The 22,167-nt window shown below is 24.5% G+C and overlaps 1 protein-coding gene across 1 annotated transcript; it reads right to left on the reverse strand.

Annotated features, from left to right (window-relative positions):
* Positions 1-1,130: 1,130 nt before the first annotated feature.
* LOC127288044 (cytokine receptor) lies at positions 1,131-20,864 on the reverse strand. Its single transcript, XM_051315249.1, has 12 exons — positions 20,531-20,864; positions 17,221-17,852; positions 13,980-14,282; positions 13,272-13,580; positions 10,930-11,256; positions 10,542-10,850; positions 9,602-9,753; positions 8,563-9,511; positions 8,333-8,479; positions 8,131-8,221; positions 7,972-8,041; positions 1,131-7,888 (listed from the first exon to the last, which is right to left on the reverse strand). The coding sequence occupies exons 2-12, from the start codon at positions 17,825-17,827 to the stop codon at positions 6,722-6,724; spliced, it is 4,431 nt and encodes a 1,476-aa protein (XP_051171206.1). The 5' UTR covers positions 17,828-17,852; positions 20,531-20,864; the 3' UTR covers positions 1,131-6,721.
* Between the last annotated feature and the right edge of the window lie 1,303 nt (positions 20,865-22,167).

Genomic DNA, 22,167 nt, shown 5'->3' on the forward strand with positions numbered 1-22,167 from the left:
TTAAAATTTTGAAAATTTGTTTTAGTTCGATTCTAAAATATTCGAAATAAATTTTCTTGATAATATTCTTATTAAGGAATTAATATAATGAATTTAATATCTAGTAACATTAGTTATTTAATGTAAAATATTTAGTAACTAATTTAATTAAAATAAAAAAAATCAACTTTTTCGAGGTCTTTAAATTCAACTTTGACAGATCGATTGGTAATGTCCTTAATATCTTAAAAGTCGAAGGACTATTTAAAAATTTGCAAGAAATGAACATTTTTATGAATTTTTTAAATTTTTCGGTGTAAGACAAAATTTATAATGCTAATAAATAAAATGGTTTTTTATTATCTTAAAGATACTATTCATTTTTTAATATCAGGCTTCACAGTGTTTCCCCTATTTTTCCTCCATTTTAATAAATTACCCTTTTTTTCACTAACATTTTTCTTTTTCGACTTTTTTCAATGAATACGACTATTTCGACTTATTTTTATAAAATGTGAGTTTTTTGTTATAATGAAAATCGACTAAAACTACTTCTTTCTCTTTCTAAAGTCAATCCGAGACTTGAATTAGGAAAATTGGAAATTTTTTAACAGAAAATTAATTTTTTTAATTTTTAAAAAATTAAAAATTTCAGTTTCTTTGAAAAATATTAATAAAATCAAGTTTTGTATATTTTACAAGACGGTTTTCGGTTTGATAAAATAAAAAATTTCTTGTATTTTTCAAGGAAAAAATTAGTTTAGAGGTTATTTTCATTCTGTGGAAAATTAATTTTAAAATATGTTTAAAAAATAAAAACCGTTTATTAGATGTATGCAATTCAAATTTTTATAAAAAATTGAAAATGTCATTAAAAAAAAAAATTAATTACTATACTATATAAATTTATCATCTTTTTAAAAATTTGGAAAAAACATTTTGGTTTCTATACTTTCAATGTTTTAAGATGTTTTTTATTCATCAAGAAAATGGGTGGTCTCAAAATTTTCACCGATAGTGTAAATTAAAACAACTTTAAAGCATTTTGGTTAGGTAAAATATACATTTAGATAGACCCTATCAGGTTTTGAAAAATTGCTCCTTATATATATGTAAATTTGAAAATGTGACAAAAGAAAATTGTAGACACATTAAATTGATACAAATATTATATATTTCAGTATAATAATCACCATCATAAAGTAAAGGCCATTGCGCACTGAGTCGATACCTATATTTTAGAGATAAAATAGAATGTTTACTATTGTTTTTTTTTCTTTTTAAATAATACAGAATTGATACGTGTATGAGTATTGAAAATAAATTGTTCTTTACGCATAAAAAATGGCAAGGATTCATGGCACATAATGGTCAGTGAATCAGAAATAATAATAATAATATATATATAAGAATACTGAAATAAATAATAAAAACGAAACAAGAAAGTAGTAAAAATATATTTTACAATACTCTGTACAAGATCTCGATTAGTATAGCTATCATTAGCATATTGATATAACGTTATCTTCAAAACAAAACAGCGATATATTATGGAGCATAATTTTTTTTACAAAAAATTTGTAAAAAGGGACAAAAACATTTGGAAGAATGGCTCGTCGTTATTCCAACCATTTAACACAAGGAGTTCAAATTTTATAAATATTCAATTCCAGTTTATTAAAAATGAAAAAAAAAATATTTTTTTTCCTCACTGGAATACATTTCTTTTCGATTTAATTGTTCGATAATGATACAAAAGTATCTAGAAATTTTCATACGTTTTAATTTAGTTAGACTAAAGAGTCACATTTCTGAAAAGATATTTAACAATCACAGTCTAATTTTTTCTTACTATGAAAAATTTAATAGAAATCAAATCCTTTTCTTTTCAGTCATTGCACTAATATTGCCATAACAATAATATAAAAAATTATTATTAAAAGGAAAATGAAAAAATTACTATTTTTGAAAATTCAGAAGTGATATCACATTCAATTATTCGATTCATTCCGGTTTTAAAAATGCCGAAAGCCGTACATAGTACCTATCACAAAAATTTTTCATTTGAACTCCCTGCGAATATGGCGACAAACTAAAAAAAAAAAAAAATGATTAATTTTTATAAGGCGTCTTAAAAACCTATCACCTATTTCCACTAAATTATACAAAGTTTGATTACATAAAAATATGAATGTAAAAGCTTAAAGCAAAGTTATAGTTAATATTGTAACTATTTCTATAAAAACCTGTTATTATTATTATTATTGAAATAAACCTCATTTTCACGTACATATACATAAATCATTGGCTATCTTATTTAATAGTCGAGGTTTTTTTTTCATTTTTTTTTTTTTTTTTAATCAAAATTTTCGCTTAAAAATTACACTTAAGCTATTATTTCATGTGCAATGAAGTACTTTTTCATTTATAAATATATATATATATATAATATATATAACAAAAATAGATAATAGAGTAGGTTCTATTTACAATGGAGAAGATATATAAAATCTTAAAAATAGACAAATTTATATATAGTCTGAAAAGTTTTGCTTGGAAAATTGTTTTTTTTTTACATATACAATGTTTAAATGAGCATGCTTCGTTTTTTTTCTTTTTTTGAAAAATTATACTGTGACAAATAGGATACAAAATATAATAATAATAATAAAATTGCATAAGCTACCAAATTCACTATTATATAAATCACTTACTAATTAACTTCTTCTTTCATTCGTCAATATCCTATTAATAAATTTTACTCATTTTTTTTTTTTTTTATTAAAAAAAATCTCTTGATTTTATTTCAATTTTCTTTCCAATTAACACTAAAAATTATAAGCTCGTTTTGCCGATTAAAAAAAAACGTTAGGATGGTTATTGATTTTTTAAATTGAGTCAAAACAAAATTTTGAAAATTCCAACATAAAAATTTATTAAAAAATATTTTTTCCGTTTATTAAATCAATGTCATAACTATTTACTGTAGAAAAAAATTATTTTTTTAAAAAAAAATACACTTGACATTTTTAAATATTTCAGAAAAAAATTTTTTTTCGATAATATTTACTAAATTGACTGCATTATTACTGGCAGCATAATATTTTTATGTATAGTTTGTATACAAAAAAAAAAAAAATAACAATGTATAAAAATTTGAAAAAAATGTATTTTAACACATGTAAAATATTTAAATTGAAAATTAATTTTTCTTGAAAAATAAATTTCATATAAAAAAGTTTTTTTAAAAAATACATTTTTTGTCTGAAATACTATTTACTATTAAAAATTTCTACATTAAATTTACGTATGAACATTGAACAACGGAAACTTTCATATTAATAAAAAAAAGAAATATATGCAAGTCAGTCATATTAGTCGACAAACTTTTTTTAAAAATATTATTTAAATGGTGAGAACAAAAATATAAGTCGAATATATTGAAGCATTTTATAATTGCGATATAATATGAAAAAAAAGGAGCTTGATGTAAAGATTTATTAATCCTCTCAAATGACTAGCTTTAAGATATTATGCATTCATATATATATTCTTGTTTTCGCCATTAATGCAATTTATTAAAAAAAAAGCTAAATTTTCACTTGAAAACTTTTTCCGACTATTTGTTTTTTTACTTTTTGTATAACTGTACGATTAAAATTAAAATATGTTCTTAAATACATATATACTAATAAACATTTAACAATTTCCATCCATTTTTTTTCTTTTCGGTCCAACATTCGTAGCTCATTAACTTTTATTCTATTTTTTTTTTTTTTTTTTCAAAAAATTAATTCTGGCAACCATACAACAACACAACGAAGTTATAAAAATTAAATCAACCTGTGCGAATTAATAATCTCATTACAAAACAGCGGAATTATATTTATTCCGTTGTTTTTTTTATTCGTTTCAAAAGCTTGTTGTTCAGCAATTATTGAGCGCATAGAATCATTTGTACAAATGGCACTGCGACAGGCTTAGAAATTTGAATGAGGCATAATATTTATATTATCCACTCTGTATACAATATTTTAGTTAATTTAGTTACTTTTTATTCAAATTAACGAGTCTTTTTTAAAATTTTTTACGAAACTATTGTTAATTTTAAAAAACACGATTTATTTATAATTATTCAAATTTGAATATTTCAAAATAGTGAAAAATTTATGTACGTCATTTTTCATTTTCTCTTTTAAATATTAAGTACATCTGTAAAAAGATTCTCGATTTATAATTTAAGTTCTCAATTACTCTCTAAATCTATTTCAGTTTTAGAGATCAAGATTTTTCTATAACATGTAAAAAATAGTTTTATAAATTAATTGAAAAATTTATATTCAAGTTTATTTTTTTTTCTCCATTGTGCTTTTACATATTTCAAAAAATTTCAAATCAAACAAAATGAAGCTATGAAACGTGAAAGTACTTTAATTCAAGTATTTGGTTTCTATAACACAGGGATAGAAAAAAAATCCCAAATCATTAAAGTTTGTATTTCGTGTTTATGACTTCATTTCTAATATTGGTTCTAATTTTTTTTTGGCAGAATTTACAATGCAATTTTAGAATCGCGTAAACATTTTTTTTTTATTTATCTTTCATACCTTAAAGAAAGATAAACGAAAATGTTGTCTACGTAATGTTGATTTAACTTGGATTGTAAATTGATACCAAATATGATCAGATATTGACTGAAATTAGTAAAATATGTAATACATAAAAAAATATACTGTCTTTTTTTCAAATGAACTAGCAAAATAATGTAATTTGAATTTTTAAAATACATTTTGTATTTTGTTACACTTTGTTGAGAAAAAAGTTTCTATCTTTTTTAACAAAAATAAATATCTGTACTATTTTTGAGAATTATACGACCTCTACTTTTTCAATGACTGTAAAACGGCGTAAATCTTTTAAAAAAAATATATATAAATTTTTCCTTTTTATTTTCTAAAAACTAATAAAATTCTGAAAGAAATGAAATCGGGGAAGTTTACAATGATTGAAAATAAAAATACTCAAAAAATAATTATTTACAAAAATTTTTTTTTTTTCTAAAAATTGTTGATCGAGAAACGTTGCAAAAATTTTTTTAGATAAAAAATTATAATTGCATATAAAAATATTTTTTTTTACATCGTTGATTGTAAACATTGTAAACTGTATGAAATTGCACTTTGACAAAGAGAATACGTTAATTTTTCAGATATCTAAAAAAAAATCAATTTTCAGTGTTTTTACTATTCTTTTTAATTCTGTGTCAAAAATTAATATTTTTTAATGTTCCTCTTTTCAGTGTCTTTACTATTTTTTTAAATTTTTTGTCAAAAATTAATATTTTTTAATGTTCTTTTTTTTAGTATTTTTACAAAAAAAAAAAAAATATTTAATTTTTGTTCTTGGGCTCATCAAAATTGTGTAATAAAAAAAGTCGAAAAATTATTATTAATATTTAAATGACAAAAAATGATCAGTAAAATGTGTAATAAATTCTAAATTTACTTAAATTAATCAGAGAAGTTTAATTATCTATTGACTTGATTTTGATTTAGGATTGAATTTTAATTTCATGACTTGCATACGTTAAAGAAAAACGTGCACATGAATTGTTTTAAATAATATAAATTGTATTAAAAAATATATATACAATTCCAATGAGTCCAAGAACGTTGAAAAATATTAATTTTCGCCAGAGAAGTAAAATAAAAAAAAGTAAAAACAATGAAAATTGTGTTTTTCTCAGATATCTAATCGAAAAATTAAGGTGCCATTCAGAATTTTATTAGTTTTTAGAAAATAAAAATTAAAGAATTTTAGATTTACTTTTTTTTTAAAGATTTTTTAAGCAGAGGTCGCATAATTCCCGACGATAGTGTCTTGATTTTTCTTTTTAAGATAAAATTTAGTACATATAGTGAAAAAAAAAATTTTATTTGATTCAAATAATCGATTACTTGACTCTTATCAAATAAATATTTATTTGTATCAAATAATTATTATTTGAATCAATTAAATGGTATTTTTTTCAAATACAGAAATTATTGGTTCAAATACAGTTTATTTGATTCAAACAAAAATTGTTTGGTTCAAGTAAATATTTATTTGATAATAGTCAAGTAACCGATTATTTGAATCAAATAAATTTTTTTTCTCAGTGTAACGATAACAAATCAACTTTTGTTAAAAATACAACCATTTTTTTCTAAATATTTCAATCGAGAAATTGAAATAACATTTTTTACATTTAAAAATGTAAAAACAGTATACTTTTTAGAAGAAAGTTTTGAATATTTGTTTTTTTTTTTTAAATTATGCCTTATTCTTTTGAGAATCATTAACCTGGCGAAATGTGCCTTGTAGTTAAAATTTTACATTAATTCTTCATATGGCTACAATTTTCCCTATATAATATCTTGTCACGTAAACGCGGTTTTTATGATACAGAAGTGATTTGTACATATTTCCATAATAAAAGAGAGGACACAATTATAAGAGTACAGCGTGCTCGGTCAAGCATAAACTCAGTTCAATACGATTTCAAATCGCATTTCGGTCTTAAGAAAATGAAACCGAATTCTGAATAGGGTACAAAAAAAAAAAATAACTAGGACGTACTTACTATCAGTCGTGCACACTCACCAAAATCGTGTAAGATTCCACTTTTAGAGAACAATGCCTCGAGAGATCAAACACGCCTTGTTGTTAAACAAAGCTTTAAAGTTTTTTTTTTTTTTTTTAATCACTGCATTGTATTCGGTGCTAGTGTTACTTTACTATATTGTTCCTCGGACTGATTACTATTTAATCGTTGATTCTGCAATGTCGGCTGCTCGTGTTTTGGATTTTCCGATATTGTTACATAGCCCATGGATTTTGGTTTTTTTAATTCCTCCTCAGGCTCCCAGGTGCCCTCTTCACTGTCTTCAACAACAAAATCAGTCTGTGCTTTGATTTTCTGTTGTTGTAACATTTGAAAGACTGAAGACGGTGAAACATAGGGTTTAGATGATGTTTCGGGAATTTTGTTGGGATTTCTTAAATCTGAAATTGAAGCAACTGTAACGTAGGGCTTTGATGTTATGTCTGTAAAATGTACGGCTGTCGGTGAATTTGTCGTGGAAGAAACAATTGGCTTATTTGTGAGCAATGTTGGTATGAAAGTTACATTTGGTTTCTCGCTCACTTCAGTGAAACCACTTTGAACATAAGGTTTTGACACTTTGTCAGCGAAAGACTCTTGATTTATTGATTCCTCAATTTCTGGGAAGGCAATATCCTCGAGTTCCATTAGAGGATCCATTGGATTCAAGATTTTTGGTTTTTGTTCCAATGACGCTAGACTTACATAGGGATTTGTTGGTTTTACATCTATTGTCGAAAGTACTTTATTTTCTTCTTGATTTTCCATTTTTGGATTCATTCCCACGACACTGTAACCTTGATTTTTCACATCCTTGTGAGGAATTGGACTTGGATTATTGGAAATTTCCTCCGAGGATGGCATACTCATGTAACCAGTAGAAGACCATGTGTGCTGTGATGTTGTGGAACTTGTACTGTCACTTAAATTTGGCGTCGAACGTGCTATTGATTGTGTGTCCGTTAAACTTGAATCTCCGGATTTTGTCACTTTCACATAAGAATCCCAACGTGCTGAATCAGTGACACCTGCAGGTCGTGCATTTCCAACGTTACGCTGTCTCAGACTTGTGGGATTCCAAGAAGTTGGAATTTCAAGTAATTTATTTGGAGACACGGCAATTGGATCAACGTCAGCGCCACTGTCACTCGAAACATGAGAATCGGACGTCAACGATGAGGTCACTGATTCTTGACCACTTGAACATCCACTTGAATCAGCTGACGATTGTCTCGTGTGTTGTTCAGCAAACTTTTGCAATAGTTTCTATAAAGAAAAATACAAAATTCATCAATTAAGAAAGTATTACATTTTTATTAATAAATTTATCTATAATTTTAAAAACTCACCATGTTTGGCTCAATTCCATGTGGAAGTTTTACATCAACATCTCGCATGTACATGCATTTCAGCCACGTTCTAAAAAGAAAATAAAAAAACAAACGAGAAATTATTATAAACACTTGTAAAATCTCTAAGAATTATAAATAAACAAAAAAGAAACAAACCTCTTGGACGTGTAGAAGAGACAAAGTAATAGAGCAAATGAACTCAGAATGCCTATTACCCAAATTATAATCCACACAGCTAATGGAGGACCTAGAAAAAAAAATGTCGTTTAGACTTAATCTTGGAAATTAATTTCAAAAATTAACTGTTTTAAAAATTAGCAAAAAGATAATAGAATATAAAATCGTTTGATGAACTCACTGCTACTGTAACAATTGCCTTCCCCAGTATTTGACCATGGACCAGTTAGATGCTTATCATTATCAGCAATATTAACAGCTCGAACACGAAATTGATACATTTTTTCTTGGCCTCCCCGTTTACAATCAGTAATAGGAAGGAAAATTTCTGGATAAAAAGAAGACAAATATTAATTATAATTATTAATTATAAATTAAATAATTATTTTCAATTGATATAATTCTATTTACCTCTTTTTGAACTGTTTTGTATATCTCCATCATTAGAAGATATTTGATAATATTCCAATTTTCCAGCTGAAATTTCCGGATTATTCCAAGTAACTCTAACTTGACTCGAATTGACAAATCTAACAAGAGGAATCATTATAACACCAGGTGTACCAATTTTAGTTTTTCTCGTTATTAATTTCGATTTTGCGCTACAAGCAACTGTACACGCTTCAACTTCAATTGTATATTCCTCATGAGCATATAAATTAGTAAGCTCAATTTGAATACTATGATTACGTTGTGCATTAAAACCTTCCAATTCCAAATGATTTGTTTCATCAACTCTTTTCTTAAGAATTTTCTTCGAACAATTATAATAAACTTCATAGTAGCGTAAAACACCATTCATTGCCGTTGGCGGTTTCCATGTGACTGTTATTGTTGTATTTGTATAATTAATTATTTCAACATTCTGTGGCGGTGTACTTGGAGCGGCTTCCAATGTTGTATTATAAAGTGGATCACTGTGTAATCCTTCTCCATGTTTTGTTAAAACTGCAATTGTCACTTTATACGTTGTATAAGGTTTAAGTGACTGTATCACTCCATGAATAGTTGTTGTATCGGCTTTTATTGTTGTATTTAATTTTGCCTCTTTACAATTTCGATTATAGGGCGCAATAATTGGACAATAATAAATATTGAAACCCTCGACAATTCCAACACGATCTGAACAATCCAATTTCCAACCAACTTCAATATAATCGGAACCAATTTTGTTTATCCATACTGATTTCATTTTACTTGCAACTTTATTGTGTATCACTGTACATGAAGCCCATACCATTCCGCTGCTAGCAAATAATGTATTTGCGGAAATTGCAAATTGATAGACTTTCTTGGGATCAGGAACTGTCATATTATAAACAAATGTATTCTTTGAAACATGTACCCAATCGAGGTAGCCCTGAAAAATTTTTAAATTTTTTATTATTAAAAAAAACTAGATTTTTAACAATGGTAAATTAATTGAATTTAATTAATTATTTAAACTTACAGTGCACTGATATGGACGATCACGTTCATTGTCGCACCAATAAATTGTATAGTTTATTATATCTTTTTTCGCATCTTCCGGATATTTCCAAGACAATTCATATGTACCACCATCGAAAGCTATTTTTGTAAAAGTAACCGGTTCACGTGGTACTGCAAAAAAAAAGAGATTAACAATAATTTATTGCCACAAAATTTTCATTATAATTATTGTATAATTATTATTAATTATTGTCTGTACTGAAAAAAAAATAAAAGCTTTTTTTCAAAGGAAATATTGCTATTCGTGAATTGCTTTGAATTATGGCAGAAATTGACAAAGTAAAAAGCACATTCTGCTTTTATTTTTTTTCAGCGTGAAATTAGTATAAAAAAAATTCAGGAGTATGAGTTTACAAAAAGTTACAATTAAAAAATCGTCTGAAATTCAATTATTTTAAAAAAAATATAACCTGTTAATTTTCAAAAATTAAATTATTTTTACACATTTTCAAAAATTTTTTACGCATTTGTTTGCTAATAATTGTACAAAAATGTGTCGATTTTTTGTTAAAAATCAGAAATTTAGTAATGTAATTGTATGAATTTTGACGATGAAAAATTTTTTTACAACACATTTAATTATTTGGATTTGAATTTTTCCTCTTAATTTCGAATCTTAAATTTTAAACTGAGATTTTTATAGTATTTTGAACTACAAATATTATTTTTCAAAATTTTAATAATTCATGGTTTTGTTTTAGAATTAAAAGTGATTTAAATATTTTCAAGGTAAAAGAAAATAAATTCTAAATAAAATTTAAAGGTCGCTGAACACTTTGATTTTTAACATAGAAACATTATAGATACTTTATAGGTAATAGCAAATCAAGGTTATTACCATAATAATGTTATTATCATAAAAGAAAATTAATAAAGTAGCTTAATTTCAAGATACTTACATTCTGAGCGGCTGGGTACAAATATTTTTGACGTATTTTTACTATCTCCCACAACGTTTGTCGTGACAATTTCAAAACGATAACTGCCAGTTGTGATTCCTTTGAATTTTGCATAAGTTCTCGTTGTTTCACTAGGTTGAATGGAGACTTTACGACCGTCAGCATCCACGCGTAATATTTGATATCGGAAGTTATCGCCATTTTCTAGATAAGGCGGAATCGTTTGCCAGTATAGATAAACATCTCTATATCCGTTGTTTTCCATTAATTCAAAACTGCCAATGTCAGTTTTTGGAGGAAGTTCCGGCACTGAAAAAATAGTTTAATAAAATAAAAAAAATTAAAAATTTTTAATTTTCAATAATTGAGAATTAAAAAATAAACTTACATTTTGGCAACGTTCTAAATGTAACATCACTAAAATTACTCCACATATTGTCCTCTGCCAGTGAACTTTTTGCATAAACACGAACATCATAAACCGAGTTGGCATATTTTAATCCGGTCAAATTGTAGTATTTTTGTTTTAATTGAACTTGATCAGTGAAATTAATCACTTGCCAAGACTTTTGGCTATCCCATTGATTTTGATAAGTCAGTCTATAATGCAGTCCACTTGGGAAATTGTTCACCGGAAATGGTGCACTCCAATATAAGAATACGCTTTCTGATGTTTTATTAAGCAATGTAAAATTTGCCGGTTTCGCTGGGATAACTGAAAATTTCACAAAATATAATAAAAACTTAATATTAATTTTTATAGGGATACATGATTATCCTATAAAAATCATTAATTAGAAATTTCATTTTAGCATTTAAGAGAATTTTTTTTATACGAATTTTTAATTAAAAAAATTATTAACTATTGAATTTTTGTTTGGCAGAATTTTTATTTAAAAGAATAATAATTTATTTCATTGTATACTCAATATAGAGTTCTTAAAAACTTTTCGCCTTCGAATTACAAACAAATATTCCGTTCTTTACTTTTTTCTCGACTATTTTGACATATTCGCAGATTTCTTCTTCAATATCTCTTTTAAGCGTTTTGACTAACAAATTTTTTCATATCAATCTCCTGCTTATTTCCCTTTCATCTTTTTTATTTAAAAGAATTTTAATTTAACAAAATTCTCATTCAATAGAATTTTTAAATTGTCAGAAATTCCAATTCATCGAAATTTAATTTGTCTGAATTTTTATTTGTATAAATTTTTAATGGATATAATTTTTAAGACGACAATTCGAAATTATCAAGAAAATCGTGATTGGTCAATTCAGACCTCGGATCGACTTTAAGGTACAAAAAAAGTTGTTTTAGTTGATTTACATTATCAAAAAAAGTCGATTTTTTTATTTTAATTTAATTAGTTAATAAATATTTTACTGCAAATAACTAATTTTACTAGATATTAAAATCATTATATTAATTCCTTAATAAGAATATTACCAAGAAAATTTATTTCGAATATTTCAGAATCGAACAAAGACAAATTTTCAAAATTTTAATTAAGTAGAATAAATTTCTAAAAAATATTCTTTAATTTCAATTTTTTTAATTTTTTGAAGTCGTATGTAAGCAATTTATTCGAATTAAAAGTTTTGGTACAGTTTTTAGTTTTAATAATCAAACAAATTTCGGACAATAATTAAGTTTTTCAGATTTTTAAATAATTAAATTGCAAAAGATTTTTTTGAAATAAATTTTCTGCAAATTTAAATTGCTGTAGTTTTTTTTCTAATTTCTAATAACAATTCAATTTTAGAGTTTTTATTTGAAACTTTTTTAAATAATTGAATTTCAAAATATTTTGTTAAATTCAGGCAATAATTAAATTTTACAGAATTGAAACTTCTGTAAAATATTTTTCAATAAATTAGATGGAATTTTTTTTAGAAATAATTAAATTAGAAAAGGTTTAAATTGAAAATTTTGAAAATAATTGAATTTCAAGTGATTTTAAATTGAAATTTTTGGTAATTTTAATTGATAATTTTTTTTTAATTTTAAACAATTATTGAATTTTCATAAAATTTTTAAATTGAAAAATATAGTTTAAAATAATTGAATTTGTGAGGAATTTCATTAAAATTATTGAAAATAATTAATTTTGAGAAGAATTTTAGTTAAAAATTTGTTAAATAATTTAAATAAAAAATATCCGAAGAACATTTGTAGTGTGTACTAAAAAAGACGTATTTTGTTTAAAAATTTTCTGAAAAAAAATGTATAAAAAGTAAAAAAAAAGTCGCATCTTATTTAAATATGTCGAAAGTAGTCGTATTTTCGAAAAAAGTCCGAAAAAGTCGTATAATACAAAGCCTGTCAATTTAAAAAATTGCGCCGAAATCTTTTTCTCGAATGTTTTTTCCGGTCATTTGTAATTTCGGACAAATGAAAATTCGGCGTCTTAAAAATTCTATCAATTAAAAATTTGGACAAACAAAAATTCGGTAAATTGGAATTTCTGTCGATTTCAAAATTCAAATCACATAAAATTCGATTGAATGAGAATTCTGTTAAATTAAAATTCTCTTAAATTAAAAATGATGTAAATTAAATGACAATAAAATAAAAATTCTACCAAACAAATATTCGGTAGCAAAAAAATTTGTTAAGTAAAAATTCGAATAAAAAGAAAATCTATCAAATTTTAATTCGAAAATTAATTATTTTTATGGGAAATTCATGCGCTTCATTTTTATAACACTATAAAAAAATAAACTAACCTTGAGCGAAATGATGAATCTTGTATGTCGTGCTTAAATTTCCCAGTACATTTTCACCAGTAAGTATAAAAATGTAATATTCATAAGTCTGTCTGTAAAGTGGATTTGTGGATATATCCCAGGTGCAAGAATTATTATAACGCTCTTCTTGAGGACAGGGGTATAATTTTCCTCTTCCAGCACGTCCAGGTATTTTGAAAAATATACTGTACTTTGTCGTTATGTAGTTGTGAATTGGAACCCATGTACATACCATATTTTCCCAATTGTATGAGATACAGTTGAAATTTGATGGTTTTTGCGGTTGGACTAATTAAAAAAAAACCAAAAACTATTTTAAAAATGTTTTTTTTTTTTTTTTTAAATAAATTTTTAAGATTATTACTTTAAAGGAATTTGAATGAATGGATGAATGTTACGAAGGACACTATAAGGCAAACACCTTTTGACCTATATATGATAAAAACGAATGAATGATGCTATTTTAGAGAAAATTCCTTACTACGCTAATAATTAATTCCTATTCAGACAATTTTTTATATACATATAATAGAAGCATTGAATTTTAATACAATTCTCAGTTTCATACAATTCTTTAAAAATAAATTTAGAAAACTTATAATCTATTTCAATTCCAGAAATTGTATTAATTATTAAAAGAGAAGTTCTATTTGAAAATATATGAAAAAAAAAATTATAATTACTTACATCCTATAACGACTTTGTTTAAGCAGACAGCAAGATGCGTTGTTTTTTGATGTTCGTCAGTTATTCTTAATTTACAATAATACATGTCATCCGAAGGAGGTGGTTTCTCGATATACATTTCGAGTATAGTTTCATTGATAACTGAAGTATATTCTGGTTCTATTTCTTTGTTATTGCGAAAGAAGACCACGTCAGATACATTTTTTCCAGGATAATTGGCATCCAGCATTGTTTGATTCAAAATACATTGTATTCTTAAAGGCTTTCCATATTCAAGTACAATATCTCCCGATGGAATTGTCCCTGTATTAAAAAAAAAAAAGTTCCATCAAATTGAAAAAAAAATAAACAAAAAATTATTTTTGAATAAATTATCAATATTATAGTAAAACCGGAAGTTACGCTTAACAATACTACATTTATAATTATTATAATTATTCATCTGTCAAAATAACTGGTTTTTCCTTACGACTTGAAAATAAAAATTCCAAGTCATTCCAACAAACTATCAAAATCTAAAAATATATTTTCGGTGAAATATTTAATGGAATATAACCCTTTTATATTTTAATCCCTTAGTTTTCTCAGTTGCCGTCAAACGTAGGGCGGATTAAGGATTTCATCAGTAAATAATGAAATGTGTTTATTGAGGTTGCAGGTATATGTCAGATGGTATCCAAAGATAATATTTAAGGGTTCTTTTGTATTAATTAATTATCAAAATAAAAGTATATTTACTGAACAATTTTCTATAGTTGTTGTAAAAGTTAAAATTAAAAATCCAATTAGTGTCAAATTATCTTAATGCATTTGTCATTGATCTATTTTATAAAGGTAATAGCAACTTTTTATTTAATGATACATCAATTATTTAGAATCACAATAAATAAGTAAAGCTAAATTCAGGCCTCAGATTGACTTTAAGGCGCAGAAAAGTCGTTTTAGTCAATTTACATTAAGAAAAAGTAAAAAAAAATTCGATTTTTTATTTCTAATAAATTTAATTAGTTAATAAATATTTTAATTCAAATAACTATTATTATTATTATTATAGGTACTAAATTTATTTTATTAATTCTTTAATAAGAATAATTCTATAAGAATATTATCAAAAAAATTTATTTCGAATATTTCAGAATCGAAGACGTAAATTTTAAAAATTTTAATTAATTTAGACAAATTTCTAAAAAAAAGAAATTCTGACAATTCAATTTTATAGTTTTTATTTGAAACTTTTTTAAATAATTAAATTTTATAGAATTGAAAATAATTTATCGAATACATAATTTCAGATAACATTTTTTAAAAATAATTGAATTTTCAAAGATTTAAAATTCAGATTTTTGAAAATAATTAAATTCCAAGTCAATTTAATAAAATTAAAAAAAAATTAAATGAAAAAATTGAGTTTTAAAATTTTTTAATAGAAAAATAATTGAATTATCGAAGAATATTATAAAAATTATTAAAAATTATTAAATTGCGGAAGAGTTATAGTTGAAATTATTAAATTTCAGAAAGTTTTAGATGGCAAATTTAAAAAGGTTTTAAATTGAAATTATTTAAATAATTAAAATTGCAAAAGATTAAAAATTTGAAATAAATTTTCTGCAAATTGAAAGTGTTGTAGTTTTTTTTAATTTTTAAAGATAGGTAATTCATTTTTAGAGTTTTTATTTGAAAATTTTTTTGAATAAATGATTTTTTGAAGATTATTTAAAAAATGATTATAAATCATTGAATTTTGAAAGAATTACAGTTGAATATTTAAAAATAATTAAATTCCAAAATATTTTGTTAAATTTTAGACAATAATAAACTTTTTGAGGAATTGAAAATAATTTATCAATTTAGATAACATTTTTAAAAAGTAATTGAATTTTCAAAGATTTATAATTCAGATTTTCAAAAATAATTGAACTTCAAGTGATTTTTGATTGAAATTTTTCGTGATTTATGTTGCTAAATAATTTATTAGAAATCACAGACAAAAATTGAACTTTAAAATTTTTTAATTTTAATGAGGTGTTCAGATAATTGAATTTTCGATTAATATTATAAAAATGATTAAAAATAGATGATTTTTAATTGAAATTTTTGGTGATGAAGAATTTATTACAAATTGCAGACAAAAATTGAATTTCAAAAGTTTTTTAATTGAAAAAATACTTTCAAATAATTAAATTTTTAAAGAATACGTATAAAAATCATTTAAAATCATTAAATTTTAGGAGAGTTACAGTTGAAATTTTTAGAAATAATTAAAATTTAGAAGATTTGAAATTGAAATTTTTGAAAATAATTGAATTCAAGTGATTTTGAATAGAAATTTTTTGGTGATTTCTGTTGCGGAAGAATTTATTAGAAATTAAAGACAAAAATTGAACTTTAAACGTTTGTAATTGAAAAATGCTTTTAGATTATTAAATTTTCGAAGAATATTATAAAAATCATTTAAATCAATTGAATTTCGGAAGAGTTCTAATTAAAATTATTAAATTTTATAAAGTTTTAGATGCAAAAATTTAAAAAATAATTCAATTTTAAAAGGTTTTAAATTGAAAATTTTGATAATTTTATTTGATTTATTTTTAAATTGTAAATTGTTAAATTTCATACAATTTTTAATTGAAAAATATAGTTTAAAATAATTGAATTTGTGAGGAATTTCATTAAAATTATTGAAAATAATTAATTTAGAGAAAAATTTTAGTTAAAAATTTGTTAAATAATTGAATTAATGAAGATCTGAAGAATATCTGTATTGCTAAAAAAAGACGTATTTTGTTTAAAAATTTTCTAAAAAAAAAATGTATAAAAAGTCAAAAAAATTCGTATCCTTTTTAAATACATCGAAAATAGTCATATTTTCAAAAAAAAAGTCAGAAAAAGTCGTATAATCCGAGGCCTGTAAATTTTGTAACTAAAAATTTTAAAAATAAGTAAAAATGTTTATAACATAACGTTTATAATCAACGATTTTTAAATATTTTTTTCTATTGAAATATTTTATGAATTTTCCTCTCAAAATTATGTTTAATGAAAAAAAAAAAATTATAGAAAACATTTTTTGAAATAAAATTTTACAATTTTTCATCTTAAAAAATAATTTGTTTTCTAATCGTTGATCGTAAACATTGTATATACTTCAGTAACGTAAAATAAGAAGATTATATAAATGTTTTTTTCCAAAGAATAAATTGAGAAAAAATGTATAAAAAAAATATGTGCCAAAACTTACAGCCAGGAGTGTTAATGCCTTTAGCACATTCACTGGGATCTGCATTGCATGTTGTACAAAGAATGGCAATACAGATGGCCAAAAGAATCCTCCACATGTGTAATCTTTCGATAGTGTTAGAACGTCGGCAAGGTGATTTTTCCAATATGATGTCATTTTTTTCTACAAGTCGAGTGTGAGATAAAAGTTCACTAGTTGTTAAACGGTGTTTCCACTTTTGATATTGTCCCTTATGATTGTTCATATCACTATTAACACTTTTAACATCGTTTATAAAATATTCATTTTGCCGATACGATGTACATTGACAATTAACACTTGGAATTTCTTGACAATTTTTTGTCAAAAATATGTGTCCTTCTTTTTCTTCATCATGAAAATTTCTTCCAAATGGCAAATCACCATTTAATAATATATTATTACTTTCACAACATCTATTCGACGATTCATTATTATTATTATTATTATTATTATTACACAATTTCACATGAGATTCCGACATGCTACTAAAATCTGATTTCTTTTTATTTGTATCATTATTTAATAAAGTAATTCCTGAAATATACGGCAGTCTATGCATCTTTTGAGATGGTTTTCGTTGATGCATTTTGGATGCTATCTTCTTCCCATCACTGAAACAAAGATTAGAATAATAGTAAAATATTTGTAAAAATATTAAATTTATTTTTATTCGCCATAATAGTAAAAAAAAAAAACTATAATGGATTTATCATGTTAAATTCCTTTGACCATAAATTCTTTAACTTCGATCAGTTAAAATGGTAATCAGATTTAATTCGCACGAATAAGGATTACTTCAAAGAATCTGTCAGGTAGAGTTGACAAATTTTATTATACTCGTTAATTATTTTGAGACACTGAATATTATAAGTGAATTTTATAAATAACAAAACTAAGGAATATACCTTGAATCAATAAAAAATAACTATAATCTAGGGGAAAATATCCACATATTATTTATTTTTTTTTTTCATCAACGTAACGGAAAATATTATATGTGAATCACAGAATGGTTCCATCGCTTCGTCCCGAACCAAACAGAGCTGCAGGTTGTTTGCCTGAATGACCCACAACCATTCAGCCTCCCTCTACAACATTTATCTCCTTTTCCTTATACCACGAAATTCTTTTTCTAAACCTGCCACCCTTCTCTCTCTCTCTCTCTTCAAATATCTGTGTGTGGAAAAAAATCCCGGCCTTTAAAAAGATGCATCTAAACCTTACCTAAATTTTGAATCACATTTTTCTTTTCTTTTCTATACAAAATAAATTTTTTAACTGATTTTAAGAATTGATTTTTTTTTTATATTTTATTTTTGAAAATTATGAAAAAAGGGGAATTCCTTGTACAATTAAAATTATATAGTTTAGAAAAAAAAAAAAATAGTCAACAGGAAAATAGAACTGTTATCTATTATCCTGTAGTTAAAACATATATGTATACACACACCACACACGGAGAGTAAAGAAACAGAACAAAATCAGAGAGATATTTCAGTGGAATAAGAAATTACTGGATGAATTATTCATAACGCACACACGCACGTAGACATCAATATACACAAAGATACATATACACGCACAAAAACATCATCACCATGTATCGTAAATTTAAAAGGGAATTGCAAAAAAATGTCAGCATATTTCGACATTTATTTATATATATATTATGCGAATATTATTGGCGTTTGCCCTTCTGTAAATAAATTTAATTTTTAATATTATGAAAAACAAGAAGTTTAATAACTTCTCATTTTTTTGTTCTCTTTATTAACTTTCCAATTGATATATGAAGAATAAAATTCTAAAATAAATAATAATTATCCTAATACTTTGAAATAACAAAAAATAAAAAATCTTCATTAACTTTAGTTAACTGAATTTCAAAATTGAACGCATAAAATATTTTTTCCACGAAGAAATAAATAATTTATCGAATGCTGATACATCAAAAAAAGTGCGAAAGTTACGCACTTTTTATTTGTACTTCTTTCTTATAAATAAGAAAACAAATTACAAATATGCACTTAATGTAAGAAATATTTAAATTGTAAACACCGTTTTATTATTAACTTATTAATTTAAATGATTTCAAAAAATTAAAATTTTTTGGGGAAAATTAGAAATAATAGCAGGAAGTAAAAGCTTAAAACTGTTTAGTGATCAATTAAAGCTACTTGGAATAATATTAAATGACTTCTTAGTATTTACTCCGGAATGCAGCTTTGTTAACTTACAAGAAATATATTGAAAAAAAAAAAAAAAAAAATGCTTTCATTGTTTTTTAGTAATAGTGAAATAAGTGATATGTTCAATATCGAAAAATAATAATTCATATTGCTGATCCATGCATCTTAGAAAATCTCAACTTACAACTAAAATCTATTATTATGTCCTTAGTACATAATACAAAAATCGAAGAACTGGAAATCTTTTGTTAATGATCAACGAAGCTTTCGTTTTAAAAATAAATAAAGAAATTTATAAGAAAAAATTATAATTTTTCTTTTAATTCTATATTCAATTACTTTTTCTTAATCCCTATTATCATCGATCTTTTAAATAACAAAAATCTTATATAATTGATTAAAAACAGATTTTAATTGATAATTTAAAGTAAAATACATACGCATCATTTATTTTTTGAAAGAACATTTTTTTTTTATAGAAAAGTATATAAAAAAAATCGATTAATCGACAAGTAAATATTTAAGTCGAAGAACAAACAAAGCACTTAAGAATAATTTCAAAGAATTGAAAGCTTGAAAGCAGATATATTATGTATATGAGGAAAAAAAAGAAAAAATAGCGATAAAATAGCTGTTCGCCACAAACATTAATGTTATGGATCGAGAAAAGCCAAGGAATTTTGATTTATTAGTCTTTCCTCGATTTCAACTCGCGAGCTTGTTCTCTCTTATGCTTACTCTCAACAAAGTATGCGTAAAAAATGCACGCGTATGCGTGTGTCTCGCGCTTACAGAATATACGATAATATCATCTAATACAATGTTGAATAGTCGAATACACAACCATTCGGTTGCGTTTAAGCACAGGGCTGTATGCATTCGCACGTATTGTGCACGTGTGTGCGTTTTACGAGGAACATGTACACCATACTACGAGCCTCATGGCAAATGAAAAAACATGCTCCGATCATCTACCAGGAAAAAATTTCAATCGCTTGAATATGGCTATAATTTGAATTTAGCCATTCAAACAAAATGCATTTTAATTCTATATGTTATGAAAAACTCGAAAAACATAATAAAATTGAAAAAACACTTACTCTCGATAAGGAAACGTTGATTTTCCAAAGGTGTCTCATTGCACTTCTAGGAAAAGACCGTCTTCACTACACTGTACTGACTATACAGAGAGAGAAAGAGAGAGAGAGCCGCGCACAAAAACCCGTTTCACTCTTGGGTCTTAAAACACAGTTTAATCAATTTTCATTATCCCAAATCAATAGATTCATTAATATTATATCACTGAACACACGTTCGACTAAAGTCGCACCGCGTAAATTAACCTGTGCCACATCATATTTCAGAAAAATTCTGTTTACATTCAACCAGAGGGACTAAGAATAAATATAATGATACACATTCTAGGCAGTATACTCACGATCAATCGCCAGTGCTGCCAACATAGACATCGGCACTTAATATAAATATTAAAAATACTTGATACATTTTTCAACAAAATTAGATTCTTTATCCTCTTAATGTTAAAAGTAAAGCAAAATTTTAATAAGTAAATGCAAAAATAGGGTTCTTTGATTAAAATAAATTAACAGTATGTAGTGATTTTGTTTTTTAAACATTGGTATCGAATCTCTGACGTAAAGCAGCTATTCTTGGAAAAGACATAAGATTGTGGGCAGAGCTGCCAGATCGCGCTTCTGTCTGAGTTTGCGCAGTACATTAATTATGATTTTCCTTGCATGTAAGCGCGAGAATAAAAAAAACATAAAAAAAGTAAATGGTAACAATCTAGATTTTGTTTTTTTCAAGATAAACTATATTGTTTTGACATTAAATTATTATTTATTTGATTACCTTTATTACCGACAGTATTTTTTTTTTGTTATTTGCATATAGAAAACTAAGCGTTTAACGGTAAATAATATTAACCTCTAAAGTCCAATTAAAATATCAATAAAAAAAATATATTTATATGTATATAAATAGAGAAACAAATTATCTATTTACGGATTATGTGTAAGTAAAGAACGATAATCATGACTGATTTTGATTTCGATCGTGATTTATTAACATATTTTTTTTTAGGGATAAATAATCAGGCATTTCACTAGAAGCGCCAAATTCAAATTCTCTATATTGCAGGAAGAAAAAAATAGATTAATTATTAAATGCTTTTATTTATTATTTTAAAAAGTACGTTAACAACAGTTCAGCAGCTGTATACAATTAAAAGTAACAATGTATCATTATAAATTTATTTTGCGACGTTTTACATAATAAATGATATTTCCTATAACAGCTCATTAAAAACATTTACAATATACAAGTAGCTTTTCAATTACAATAAATATACGCAACAATCTAAAATTGAGATGAATGCAATGATTTTCTGTTCATTTTTAATAAAAACTACGATGCAAATTAAACATATATACTATAAATTACATGTGTTTTTATTTTTAATTATTAAAAAATCTTTTACCAGACTATTTTTTATTTTCATTTCTTAATTTTGAATTTTTACTGTCATTGTTATGATGTTTTCCGTTTAAAAAATACATTTTATAATGTATTAAATTACAATAAAAAAAAAAGTTAATCAAAATAGAAAAAAAAAATTCTAATTTTATTGATTAAATAATTACAGGCAAGAAATAACGAGAATTTAATTTTTTTTCCTAATATAAATCAATGTTAATTATTAATTTATTCACAATTA

Source organism: Leptopilina boulardi, unplaced genomic scaffold (genome assembly GCF_019393585.1).
Source record: "Leptopilina boulardi isolate dan_hultmark-lab unplaced genomic scaffold, ZJU_Lbou_2.1 LbouV2_38, whole genome shotgun sequence".
In the NCBI taxonomy this organism is placed as follows: Eukaryota; Metazoa; Arthropoda; class Insecta; order Hymenoptera; family Figitidae; genus Leptopilina; species Leptopilina boulardi.

Bases quoted from the DNA above. Each gene is read 5' to 3' on its own strand.
- LOC127288044 (XM_051315249.1), bottom strand. From the start codon at position 17,827: ATGCATCAACGAAAACCATCTCAAAAGATGCATAGACTGCCGTATATT. The intron at 10,851-10,929 runs GTAAGTTTATTT...CTATTTTTTCAG, and splicing joins ATTTAGAACGTTGCCAAAAT to TGCCGGAACTTCCTCCAAAA. The intron at 9,512-9,601 runs GTAAGTTTAAAT...AAAATTTTTCAG, and splicing joins ATCGTCCATATCAGTGCACT to GGCTACCTCGATTGGGTACA.